General features: G+C 41.1%; 1 protein-coding gene across 3 annotated transcripts in view; it reads left to right on the top strand.

The window, feature by feature from the left end:
- LOC128026586 (lysine-specific demethylase 4A) overlaps nucleotides 1-13,391 on the top strand; it is a 43,873-nt gene extending 30,482 nt beyond the window's left edge. For all 3 annotated transcript variants that reach the window (XM_052613847.1, XM_052613852.1, XM_052613845.1), the window contains exons 21-22: nucleotides 11,639-11,731; nucleotides 12,084-13,391. In XM_052613847.1, coding sequence (XP_052469807.1) covers nucleotides 11,639-11,731; nucleotides 12,084-12,224 — 234 coding nt within the window. In that variant the 3' untranslated portion in view covers nucleotides 12,225-13,391. The remainder of the gene's footprint in view (nucleotides 1-11,638; nucleotides 11,732-12,083) is intronic.
- The last annotated feature ends 251 nt before the right edge of the window (nucleotides 13,392-13,642 follow it).

The raw sequence follows: 13,642 nt of genomic DNA, 5'->3' as shown, positions 1-13,642 counted from the left end.
AAATTTATCATAAGGATAGGATAATATTTTCATGGCCAGAGAATACTTTTCCTTGAATTATAAGGCGTGACAACTTTATTGAAAATTGATAGGTCTACAGTGGTGTGCTGGACATACCACGGTTTGATCTGCAGTAATTTACAGTAAGAGATCACAATAATTGATATGAAGAATGTAATATTGACATATTAATGAGTAAATTACAGTGCCCTGTGATTAGTATTGGTATTGGCAATTGAGCTATTTTTCATAATCAATAAAATTAAATGTAACTGTCATCTGAGATATATATATTAATCAAATTCTTGATTAATTATTCAAATTCCCTATATATCATTTGAGTTAATTACTATGTAAAACTCATTGTTGTTACATTTTGGTGGAGGAACGCGGCTATTTCAAACTTCGTTTTGTGAGCAATCAATCTGTGTATATGGTTTTTAATAATTTCTGCACGTGCGCTATGAAATTATGTAACGTTACTTGTGAGATGAGTCGCAAGACGCGAACTCACTCCTAACTGACTGAGGCAAAAAGCTGGTCAGTAAGCACCTAGGTATTTGTAGAAACTTAACAGTATAGTCACTGTTATTTTTAATGAAAGTAAACTGCAGTATAATGTTAAAAGTATCCTGTTAAGAAAGACCAAAATCTTTTTACAGTGAGAACATTTTAATATGAATAATTAAAAGATGAAGAAATCTTTTATTAGTTGCAACATGTAAATCTGAACCTGAGCGATGTTCCTCTGATTCAGTTAAAAAGGCCTTGCTTATTGAATTCGTGGTAAACCACAATAATATTCAAAAATAAAACGATAAAAACTCCTGGTCTAAAATTGGCTTAGCTACCCGATTTTTAAACCTAAAACATTTAAATCATAAGTGCTATTTTGATAAATGTTTATTGGAGTCAACAGTTGGAAAATTCCTGTTTTTATTACAGTTGTGTTTTGGAAGTGAACGGATCCTTCCTTCAACCTATGTTAATATAGCACCTCAGAGATTAAAACTTTCTGTTTGTTACTTGTGATTTTTGATGCAGAAAATCAGCCTGACAAACGATCAGATAAATTCTAAGTCATATTGAAATTGTAATTCCTCTATCTAAACACTAGAGGGAACGTGTGGGTTAGAAATTTCAGGGTACACCCTGCTTTCTGATTCCAGCTTGCATGAGTGCAAAGCTGCCAACCTGTGGCCATTTCAGATAATGCACTCTGATTGTGATGTATATTTGAATTGGATGTCTAAATTCTCGATAATTATTTGCATTTACAGCTTTGCTCGTGCGAATAGTATTACAGGGAAACAAAAGAATGTTCCCTGCCTTTGACTGTTTACATTTACTTTGAGTTTAGTTCAAACATGATTTGAATTAAAATGTAATTGTTAATAGTGGAAATCTAGATGTTTTCAGGTCAACCACTGATTGACCCCCTTAGAAGGTAAGCCATCTAGTGGCAGTCTCCTGTTAAATCGACTAACAGACCTATGTCTTTTCCATTCTGTTTTGAATTGCATGTCTACTTTTACCCCTTTTGATTAATCTCACCCTGTTTGATTAATTTCATGATCATTAATGATAACTTACAAGCTATCAATGGTTATTATAGGATATTATTCCGATTTTCCTTTTAATTCTTACATGCTTATTTTAAATTTTGATTTAAACCAGTTTTGAATTTTTAATTTGAATTAAGTTTTCTGCTCAGCAGGTTAAAGACAGAGAAGCAGTACTTTCCCCCCCTTGTGGTGAAAACCAGCTACTCCTTCTCCCTTGTTTCATTACTGTTTTTTTTTTTGATGTTTATTATTTTGCTTCTCTCTTTTGACTTAGGTTATTTTGATAATTACCATTATTATCATAAATTCCTTTGTTTTGTTTTATCATGATTAGGTAAAGCTGTTACCTTTCCTCTCTACATATAGTTACTCAATTGATGTTAAACAAACCAAACCTTAATTAACTTTAAGTTTCCTTTGTTCATCCTTTGTGTATTTGATTGTAGAACTCCCTTGGTGATTGGACAGTCATCTCAGGTTTCCAGTGAGCAAGGCTGCCCGATCGGTGTTACCGATACTGGCTGCGAGTGAAACTCGGTCCCTCTTGTCTCAAGAGACATCAGCAATTTTCGCACTCCAAAGGTTGTGCTAAAAGTCACAAGCCGTGCTGTCCTGCGACACGCCAGAGTAACGGAGGACCGGGGACACTGCGGTTCAGTGTTTGGGGAGCACCGGGGAGGTTGACCAAGCCACTGGTTCCCACCTGAATGACTTCAATTCACCCAGGTGAACCCAATGTGATAAAACCCATCCACTTATTATAAGCCACAGAATATTAGATATTCCCCCGGATATAAGTGTTCTGACCCTTTTGCTTCTTTAAGCCACACCATATTTCTAGGTTTCCTACCCAGATAGCCCACTCACCTGTTGGCCCTATCTTAAAACCTAGCAGTAGGCTTAGGCCTCCTTATTCCCACTAACACATTGTGTTTCTATTGTTTTCATCTCATTTCAAGTGTTGTTTTTCACTTTGATCTTTTTCTACCCTCTGTTCTGTTGTGATTTGTTTCTTTCATTTCACATAGAGACAGTAACCTGGGAGCCACCAACGAAGTTAAATAGTAGAGCGACCACCAGCAGCCGGTGTCATCACACGACCCGCTAGGCTACTGCCTGTCAAATCTCCATTTCAGGTCCTTCGTTGACCCAAGTTAATTGGCTACTTAACTGTCTGACTGTTTGCATCAGTCAGCCCCAAAATTCTCATAAACGGCACAGCCCGTATGAATATAGCTCGTTAAACATAGAACGAACTTGCATTGGTCTTTTTGTGTGTGTGTGCTGTGCTTTTCTCACCGACAGAGAATCAGGATGTTCCAGGCATCCAGTCCAGCAGTCCACGGGGGCCACCTCTCGACATGGTTGAAAGCAGTGACGACCCCCTTCCTGCCCAAGGACGCCAGTAACCTGCAGCACCCAGAGCAACTAGACACCGAGCTAGATGAACTGATGGCACGCGATCCAAACCAAAGCGACGACTACAGAGGACTCGCCAGGATCTTCGGAAGCCTAGTTCACATTCTCGTCACCCAGGCACGGCTCAGTGAACGGAGCAACATCGCGGAGGAGGCCTGGAAGGACCAGGCCCCAACCCAGAGTCATCTTGATCAGCTTCTCCTCGAGACCCAGAACCAGCGCGAGAAAGAGGACGACACAGATCAAGAGCTACAGAAAGGAGTTGAAAGACTTCACAATGCCCTGCAAGATCTTCGCCTCGACACAGATCAAAGAGAACAGCTGGAGAGAGAAGCCAGAAAAGACCTCACCAAAAAACTCCAGCAAGGTGACGCTCTCCTAAAAAGAGCAGAGACTGAACTGAAAGAAAGACACTATAAAACCTGGGCCTGCAAAAAACACTTGCAAGCGGCCCGAGCTAAATTCAACAAGCTTACTCTGCAGAGAGACGAGCTCCAAGATGAACTTGACACTGTTCACACAGAACTGAGACAATCTCACAGATTACAGAGTGGCTGCATCGGAGAAACGCACACCACAAAATTTCTCCCGGGCCGCCACTCCAACCCTTTCAGCCAAGAACCCAGAGCTGGAAAAGGGGGTGTAAGCCCACTTCTAAGGAAATCACCAGCCAGCTTACAAGAACATCTGTCAACAACGGAGGGAAGAGAACCCTTCCAGAGAACGCATGTCACCAAACCCTGCACTGCTCACAGAGAACTTCACAAGCTAGCCAGAAGCATCTCTACATTCATTCCAGATCCTGCAGGAGGACATGATGTTCATGCTTCTTTACAAGCCACTGACCTTCATTTGCAAACTGTCGCCAACGTGACAGATGTGAACACATTGTACCTGTTAAAAATCACGGCCAGCCGTGATGTGCATTGCTTTTTGGATCGTCAACCAGAGACTGTCAAAGCGTACTACCAGCAACTGCTACAGACTTTGATTCTTAAATTCTCTGATCCAAACTCAGACCATGGGCTCCTTATTGCTATGGACCTCAAACAGGGCCGATTTGAAAACCCACAGACTTTCTGTAGTCAGCTACGAAACACCTACTTCGGAGCATGCAACGAACCAGGTATGGAACAGGATTTCAACTTAAAAACTCTGTTCCTCCCAAACCTACATGCCAGTTGGAGTTTTCATCTCAGAGTCCCAGCGTGTCCCCGTAACAGAACTACACAAGAGTTACGGAACTTAGCCCACAAAGCTTGCACCAAGCAAAAGACTATTTGTGAAAAGACTGTGAAAAACCCCAACGTCTCTGTCTCTGAGCACTGCTTGGAGTTAACCCTAGATGGCGCTCTACAACACCACAGTCACAGACATCTTTACAGAGAGTCAATACCATTACAAGCCAGCAGAGGGCAACACAGTGCAGCCACGTCTGAGACAGCAGAGATCCTGAGGGTGCTGAAAGATCTTCTTCACATGAATACTCGCAAGGAAGATGAGCCAAGCACCCAGAACACTGCCCGAGCTCCACAGTCAACAGCTACAGCTAACTGAACGAGACAGCACAGGTCCTCACACCAGGTACCACAAACACAAGGTACCAGAAAATGCTGTTTTGACTACCTGCCTTCGCAGCGAGCTACACAAGACCGGTCCTCATCACCCACCGATCGTCCCACCTGCCCTAATGCCAACATTCCTGGGCAGCCCTGTCAAAAAGGGGGTGGGTCAAAAAGGAGTCAACAGGGAAGACCTGATCGACACAGGATTAAACCTGACGGTGATCTCATCTTACCTTTTCAAAAGACTCCAATTTGAAGCTAAGAGACAAGATCGAACTCTTACACCTCAAACTTATGAACTGAATGTACAGGTGTACAGACAGGATGACATCCAGTTTGAACAGGTTGTTTCCATTCACCTGACATTCGTTCCGATGAGTCTAATACATCCGATGTATGTCCCACCAATGAACACTCATACATTGCTCATCGACAAAGACCTGCTAGAACACTTTGACTCTTTTCTGAACTTCAAACAGCTAAAAGACTTTGCTCAAGTGCGAGAACCTCTTTCTCTCCAGCCACACAGGTTGCTAGAGCCAGACGGTCAGGTCACAGAGGTCACGGGAACCCCAGCAGCCAGCCATGAGTACAACGCCCTAACAACAGGCCCAAGTTCAAGCCTCTGTACCTTAGTCAACAAACAGGGTACGGTGGTACCAGCTTACACCAAAGGGGTCGCTGTTCGGCTCAACCTGCAAGGTGGTCAAACCTTACACCACACGCTGGGTTTCTTCCAATCCTCACCTGAATGTGTGGAACTCGGACTCACACTTGCAAACAAGCATGTCAAACACCAACACCTGTTCTAGCAATGTGATAACATCACAAAAACACACAATGTGATCGTGTACTGGAAGAAGGAAAAAGGACACTCAAAGTTACCAAGTCTAGACGAGGACTTTAAAGATCACACTGACACCCTTGCCAAAACTGGCACACTAAACAACATTCTGTGGTCACTCCCAACCCACCCACCCACATTCAAGGTTGAAGTGATTACACACAGCACAAGAACTTTACTAGCTAAACTGCCTACCTCAGAATCGCTTACGCAGGCTCCGTTGTCTACACAGACCAACATAGCGGACATGCAGGCTTCTGCAACCTCCATAATGACTTTGCTTTACCACCTCTCAGACCCCTCCATCCACCCTGGCAACCAGTCTACAGTCACTGACAACCAAAGCCCCAGACCACTGCATGATACACAAACCATGCTGCGTGCACAGAACAATATGGTGGGTTGTGCACCGTCTGACATCACAATGCCAGGGCGTGTAATGCCACGGAGCAAAAGGGGGATACTGCCAATATATTTCCATGACGCAGCATGTGCTGCACCACGCAGCACCAGAGCCACTGACACAACACTGAGGCAAGCGTCATGCCAGCAGCAAGATGTGGCAAAACATGGGCGAGGGCGAGCTAAACCCAGTCGCCGCCCACGAAGCAAAGAGACTGTCCTGTCCAACCAAAGACAGGCCTTGTTTGTTTCTTTCTCCCCTTTCTCTCTCTCTCTCCCTATTATCTGTACCAGGATGCTGCTGTGGTTTGCCGTGCCGTGCTGTCAGCCAAAGAGAGGACAGCTGCCACCGAGAAAACCGCTGAGACTCCTGACTACCGATGACAGGGCACACTACCCCAGCACTGTAACCGAATACAGCTGTACAAGGTTCCGATGGAGAGAGGACTCCCTCACTCACACTGAGGCCGATGTCAAACACCTGTTCAGCCAATATGAGAAAGTGACGGTTACACAAATGGAGTTAGCTGGACACCACCACCGCTCCAAACAGTTCCCGGGAGCTTTGCTTAGAGCCGCTGCTGCCGCCAGAATGTTTAACATTGTTATGTCCAGTGTCAATGCAGCGAACCAGACTGTAAACTCCTTGAAACCACTGTTTACTGTCTTCCAGAAGAACTTTACCCAGACTCAGCTGCTTACAGCGTTAACAACAGACATGCTGTGGGAGGTTAGCTCCTCCAATGACAGCCTAACCACGAGTAAAACCCCACCATACATGATACCCTTAAGCCTTGTGTTAACTGTGCTGTCTTACACCATCACCATGCCAGCTGACCTGCTACGAATGCACCTGGCCAACTCTCTGAATAGCGCCTTCCTACGGCACGTAAACCCCAAACAGAGAGAAGTGAACGTGCTCCTGAACCAACTCATCAGCGAGTCAAACCAAGTCTACAGACCTAAAGACATTGTCAGTGTCAGGATGTGGAAGAGCAACACCCACACCAAAACACACATTCCAAATGTGGTGGCCTACCACGACAGCAACACACAGCTGTACCTGGCCCCAAACATGCACATGTGTACTTTAACCAAAGACATTCATTATCTCTGCCTTAGCAAACCCTTCCTCAGACACAACTCTGAAGGAATCTGCGAGCTGCAACCCTGGGTCAGCGATACGCGCTGACCTGCCGAAGCCAAGCCTCGTACACAAGTCACAGAAACGCAAGCAGAGATTGTGGGTAACAGATGGCTCGTCAACACTCCTGTGCGCTCAGCTATGCTGACCTACGACCAGCATGACACCGCCACCCGTGCCAACCTGCTGGACCAAGTACTGAAAGGTACCACCCAACACATTGACATTACTCCTGTCGATACAGCCCTCCAAGCACTGTCTCGACAGCCCATTCTGAACCAGTCATCTGCGGTCCTAGCCTGGACTGCTGCCGACACTGCACGGTGCATCTTCACCGTCATTGGTCCCACCCTGACTCTTGGCGTGACCTTCATCCTATACAGGATACTCAACGAGATGCAAACCTCTACAGCCAAACTCACGACAACTGTGGCTGGAGGTCTCCGATGGAATCCCCGGAAAAGGGACGCAAAGTCAAAGACAATACCGAACCTCACCAAGCTGAATCCTCAGCTTCAGGAACCACCTGTCATCATGACCCACCTGCTGCATGACCATCACGATTCACCTGTCATCTGCCCATCCGGATGATTGCCGTCCAATGATGTCCACACAGGGACTTCATCTGACGTAAAGGGGGAGATGTAACAGATATGCAGGTCAGCGATTCATGGGTTAAATTCTGTTTTATAAATTCAGACTGTTGGTACTAAATGCCAGCCTGGCTGGACTTAAATTACTTTACGATACCCATGCGAGCCTCAAAGGATACCTGAAACCAAATTCCTTAACACACACACACACACACACACACACACACAAAAAGAAACCTTTCTTTTTGTTCCTTACTTTTGTAAGTCCTTTATTAAATATGTATTTTATATGTTTGTGTATTGCATAAAATGGTTAATCCTGGGTAAATGGTTAAAGTGCTGACTTATAAGTGGAAATGCTTGATTTCAATCTTATACTTTCTCAAAAAGAAATGTTCTGCAACCCCCACACTCCTTGGTAGCTCGTAAAATTTTACGACCACACAGGACAGGAGAGAAGCCAAGTCACTGGCTTCTTTTGAACAATGCATTCTATGGAATGTATTCATTAACTTTCTGTTTTCATGTTTTATAAATGTATTACGTATTCCCTTTTGGTACATTTAGATGTTTCCCAACATCTGCAGTGTTATCATGTGTTAAACAAATCTTTAAATGTGTAATTCGATCTAAAAATTAGATCTTTGGGTCATATATATATTATGTCTAGTCTTGTTCTAGTCGTCATGCTTTGACAGACCCACTTATCTAGAGCAAAGTAATGAAAAATTTATTTAATCTGGAATAATGAACTTGCTTTAATATTCCTGATGAAATCGGACAGGCCCTAAATCATCAGGGGGTTGTCTCAACCGAGACAAAGGAACTTTCCCTCCGCTTCAGATCGCGGACATTCATTGGATGCTCCCTCGAAAATGGGCGTGAACTATTTCAAGCTATAAGAATTGACCAAACAAGGTCCACCCTCTCTTCTTGCTCTTTTCTGCTCTTTTTCCCGTTCTCCGTTCTCGGACACGTCGCTCCGCGCGGCCTCGGGCCGCGCTCAGTTCTCCTCCCCCCTCAGCACACGGACTGAGGAGAGGAAAGCCATTTTCATGGCTCATTTGGAAACTTTCATTTTCGTTGTTTTGTTTTCTTTTCTTTACTAAGTTTATTCAACTATTCGCCTCTCCACGCAAGGAAGACGAATTCTGGAACATTGTTTGTTGAACCTTTCAAATACCGCGCGAAGATGAACGAACACCTCTTTGCAACAAAGGAACACGTGACTCCACGCTCACGCCAAGATCCAGCGCAGCTTGCACGCGCGTCACACGGCCTCCGGCCCACGCGCGCAGTTTTCAAAGGACCACGTGACATCACACGTGCGTCGCCGGTACCACGCTCACCCACTGGGCCATGCAAGTATCGTTTTCTATGGAGATTTAAATGCTGCTTTAAAGTGTTGCTATTATTTGATTCGTTGTTGGTTTCACTAAGGTTTACTGACTGATTTTCATACCTGAGCTCATTCTGTGATCTCTCTCGCTTTCTCCACTTCTCTCTCTCTCTCTCTCTCTCTCTCTCTTTTATTTGGATTCCGTTATGTCTTGTAAATGTTTATTGTCTGTATTTTCGTACGCATATTTACTCTGTGTGATTTGTAGTTTGATGTATTACTAGTTGAATTATTAAAAACCCATATATAAAATGATTGGCCTGGACTCCACCCCACTCACATTACGAGTCACTGAGATGTGTCTGATCTTTAGCTACAAGCTCTAAATTTAGAAACTAAATTTATCATAAGGATAGGATAATATTTTCATGGCCAGAGAATACTTTTCCTTGAATTATAAGGCGTGATAACTTTATTGAAAATTGATAGGTCTACAGTGGTGTGCTGGACATACCACGGTTTGATCTGCAGTAATTTACAGTAAGAGATCACAATAATTGATATGAAGAATGTAATATTGACATATTAATGAGTAAATTACAGTGCCCTGTGATTAGTATTGGTATTGGCAATTGAGCTATTTTTCATAATCAATAAAATTAAATGTAACTGTCATCTGAGATATATATATTAATCAAATTCTTGATTAATTATTCAAATTCCCTATATATCATTTGAGTTAATTACTATGTAAAACTCATTGTTGTTACACACTGAATTTCTATTTGTGAAATTTCCAAAGAAACCTGCTTATTGGTGATTTCAAAAAGACAAAACCTCTATTTATTGAAGAGATGACCACTACAGCAACCACGTTCACTACAGAGCTTCTCAAAATGTGACAAATGTGATTTATTTCCTCTTTACAAAACCTTTTAAAGCATTCAGATTGGATTATCGGTAGATAAATAGATTCTGTATTCTTTTTAAACATAAAAAAAAATTAACCCAAACTTTTGACCGATTGTGTTTAATCCGGTTAAACAATTATTCCTCTAAATATTATGGTACTTAAGCCTGAGGCTGTCAGGAATGTTCCAGGATAACAATGTGGAAGTCAAATTTAAGATGCAACACATTTTAAGTGGTTTTAGTCAGATAAAACTGCCCAACAGGCCTTCTTGACTAAGACAGGTTTTTTGGTGATAATACTTTTTATGTATTTCCTGTATAATCTGTATTATGTATTATGATAGTACATAATACATCATCAGATATGATAATACCGGAAACCTAAAAGCAAAGGATGTGCATTAGGTTTGGAATTTAATTATATTAAAGTATTTTAACATTGTGCCATATTTTGCCTTAATGGGCTAGTTGCATATCTCCGCCATCTTGGATTTCCGGTCTTGCGAGTGTGTGCGTAGATATTTCCGGTTGTGCTTAAAGTCAGTGCAGAAAACTGGAGAAGTCCAAATATTACCTTCTATATGTTTACAGGATTTATAAAATCACTTCATATGCAAATAAGATATACACTGCTATTATCACTATGTTAACTGAGCCAGTGGATTTGAAACTTGTGTATGTTTGGGTCTGGTAAATGAATTAAATACACTAATGTTCACTACTGTTCACGAAATGAAAGTTGAACTCATGGCGTGTATACACAGCTATATAATGTATTTTATCTTACCAAATATGTAAATGTACAAATTACTTATTTCTCGAAAATGTTTGCATTATTATTATTTTTATATTAAATATTTACCTCGTGAGACGTGGTCTGCGATATATCTTCAGAAATATCTATTTCTCAATTGTACACATACATCAGTCTGTTTCATTTTCACAACATATTTTATTATTTTACACAGTAAAAAATACGTGACTAATTTTAATATTTTTAATCTGATAATGCAAAACAATAATACATAGACAGATAATGATTTATGCTACAGATCTTTCACAAAACAAATAAAAACACACATGAATGCAAACAGCGATCTTTTATTTAATGCAAACATACCATAATTATATTACGTTTAATTGTACAGTTAGTTATAAATTATGTTATCAAAAAGTTAATAAAACATGCTTTATCAGAAATCTCTGTGAGTCGTTTGACAGTCAGAAACATGTATCTTACATAACAGAACAAAACCAGCTCTTCGAAAATGAAAAGTATTGCATATTTGAGAGGTTTGTGTTTGAAAGAAGAAATCCCTGTGGTCCTGACCTGACGCTGATCCGCATAATCAACAGAATAATAAAGCAATCTCCGCGTTGTATCTTGATGAATTTCCACACAGAGGTACGCAAAATATAGGGAGGATGTTTCCCCATGTTTCTGATATACAACTATCGGCTGTTAAATTTGAAAATCATTAATTATATACATCTAGCCAAGATCCGTGTGCAAGTTTCCATTACAGTCAATGCGAGCGTCGCAAGACCGGAAATAAGTACGCACACACTCGCGTCGCTGAAGCTCACCGGCGCCATCTTGTGCACCTAGCCCATTACCCAACTAAACGATTATTTTAAGCATTTTCTGGCAAACGTTATAGTTGTCCTTCATCAGCAGTACACAAAATGCATACAAATTAGTTTGCTCTAAAATACAATCATTCTGAGTTTACCTGAAGGCGGTGAAACTGTAGACTTATTTTTTTTATTTTTACCATTGCATTTACCACTTGCAAAGCAATTTGCATACCATTTTATAATGGCTTCATTAACAGCTCTATTAATAATTTTCCAGGTGGAGTTTGAAGATGACTCTCAGCTTACTGTAAAGAGGGAAGACGTGTACAGTTTGGACGAGGAGCTGCCTAAACGCGTTAAAGCCCGCCTGGTGTGTAATTTCCTGTCAGCACTGTGCCTTAAGTGATAACGTGCAGTACACCAAAGTTTTCTTGATCTTTCTTACCACTACATAACAAGATTTTAGGATTTTTCTTGTATAATTCTTGTATAATTTTAACTGCTGTATTTTTGTGTATGCTTGGTTTTCATTCTGTTTATGTAACTCTTGTATTATTCCAACTAAGTTTATACCATGCCTTAATTTCTGACCAAGGCCAAAAAAAAACTAAAACATATTTTAAAAAATGACTACTACAGTAACATTAACTTTTCATGACACAGTGCTACTAAAAAATAAGTGGTTTAAGAAGACTTTAAATAAATTGTATTTCTTTCTCTAGTCTGTGGCATCGGACATGCGCTTCAAAGGAGTCTTTGTGGAGAAGGAGGTGAAGCAGGACTCGAAAAGACAGCGGGTGATCAATTCCCGCTACAGAGAGGATTACATCGAACCGGACATATACAGAGCCATCATGGAGTAACTTAATCCACGCAAACAATGTCTTCAACAAACAGATCAATTTGCCAGCTCTGACAACAACATTAACAGAAAAACAGGCTGGACCAGAAATCTTAGTTTAAAGTCCACAAACATGTCCACATGATCAGACAACTGCAAATACATGTCCACCACTGAGCCTTTTGTTTTTAAAAACACCAAGATTAAGTTTTAGACCTTCAGGCTTAGTATAAATTCTCACTGAAGTGAGCTTACTGTGAACGGTCTTCAGGCAGCACGGATGAGAGTCCCAGAGATTAAATGCTAGGAATGTCTTGTGTAAGAGTGTTTGTTTGTTCGGACTGCACATGACCGGCTCAGGCTCAGTGGGGGCGTTGGATGGCTCTCGGACTCCTATCTTCATTCAGGTGGTGATAATGTTTCAACTGTGTTTAATCGCCTCCCTGCAGACCCACCGGCTGACTGCACATGAACAGACCTTTAGACGGTCAGACAAATCTTAAGTCAGTGTAGATGCGCCATCCCACTGACCTTTTAAAGTGCTTGGCAATATCCGAATCTCATGGATGAATCTAGTCTTCATTAGTACGAGCAGCTCTCATGTGTGATCTACTGTAACATGGGTCATTATGGAAAACTAGTTTATACTCGCACATTTAGGTGGATACAGCAGCTTTGGATTTTGTTTTATTTAATTTTATTGTTTGTTGAAGTTAAAGGAATGCTAGTTTCCTTATTGCATATTGGTTCTGGATTCACTTTGTTTTTTTGTGTAAAAGTTGTATTTATATGTGTGTGAGCCAGATTTTTTCTACTTTTCCTACTCTTAGTGTCAGCACTATGCCAACACGGGTAGAGTGACTTGTGACCAGTCGATCTGGTGCACTTATCCACATTTATTTTTTCCTCTTCAGTTCAGAGTTTCATAGTACTTAAGGCAGGGAAGGCAACTTCTCAAAGCACTCCGTTTAGAGAGTGCCAAAGAGATGCCTAGTTTAGATCAACTACATTATTATAAAAAAAAATATATTAAGAATTTGTGGAGATTCTTTCAGTTGTAATGCATTACAGGTCCTTGTCTTCAGTTGTTCTGTGCAGTAGGCATTACACTCCTTTGACTTGAAATATAGATCCATTGTTAATTTAAGACAAAAAAAACTTTATTTTTAAATTAAAAGCAATTATACTACATCCTTGAACATTTGTCATTTCTTTCATGGTTTTTCATTTTTTTTTCTGAGTGTTTTCATATCACATCTTGCATTCTTATCCAAAGTGAATGCTATAGGGATGATTTTGTTGGCTAAAATTGAGAAACAAGTTAGCATTTTCGCACCTCCAGTTCCATCATCCTGAATCAATGGTTGTTGTTTTTCTTGAATGGGTTTTTAGGTAAATGAATAAATATAAGGTGTCATGTTTAATTCTGCGACATAAAAT

This window comes from Carassius gibelio, chromosome A2, assembly GCF_023724105.1.
Source record: "Carassius gibelio isolate Cgi1373 ecotype wild population from Czech Republic chromosome A2, carGib1.2-hapl.c, whole genome shotgun sequence".
Taxonomy (NCBI): Eukaryota; Metazoa; Chordata; class Actinopteri; order Cypriniformes; family Cyprinidae; genus Carassius; species Carassius gibelio.
The sequence above is the reverse complement of the archived record's forward strand: the minus strand, read 5'-3'. Positions and strand labels throughout refer to the sequence as shown.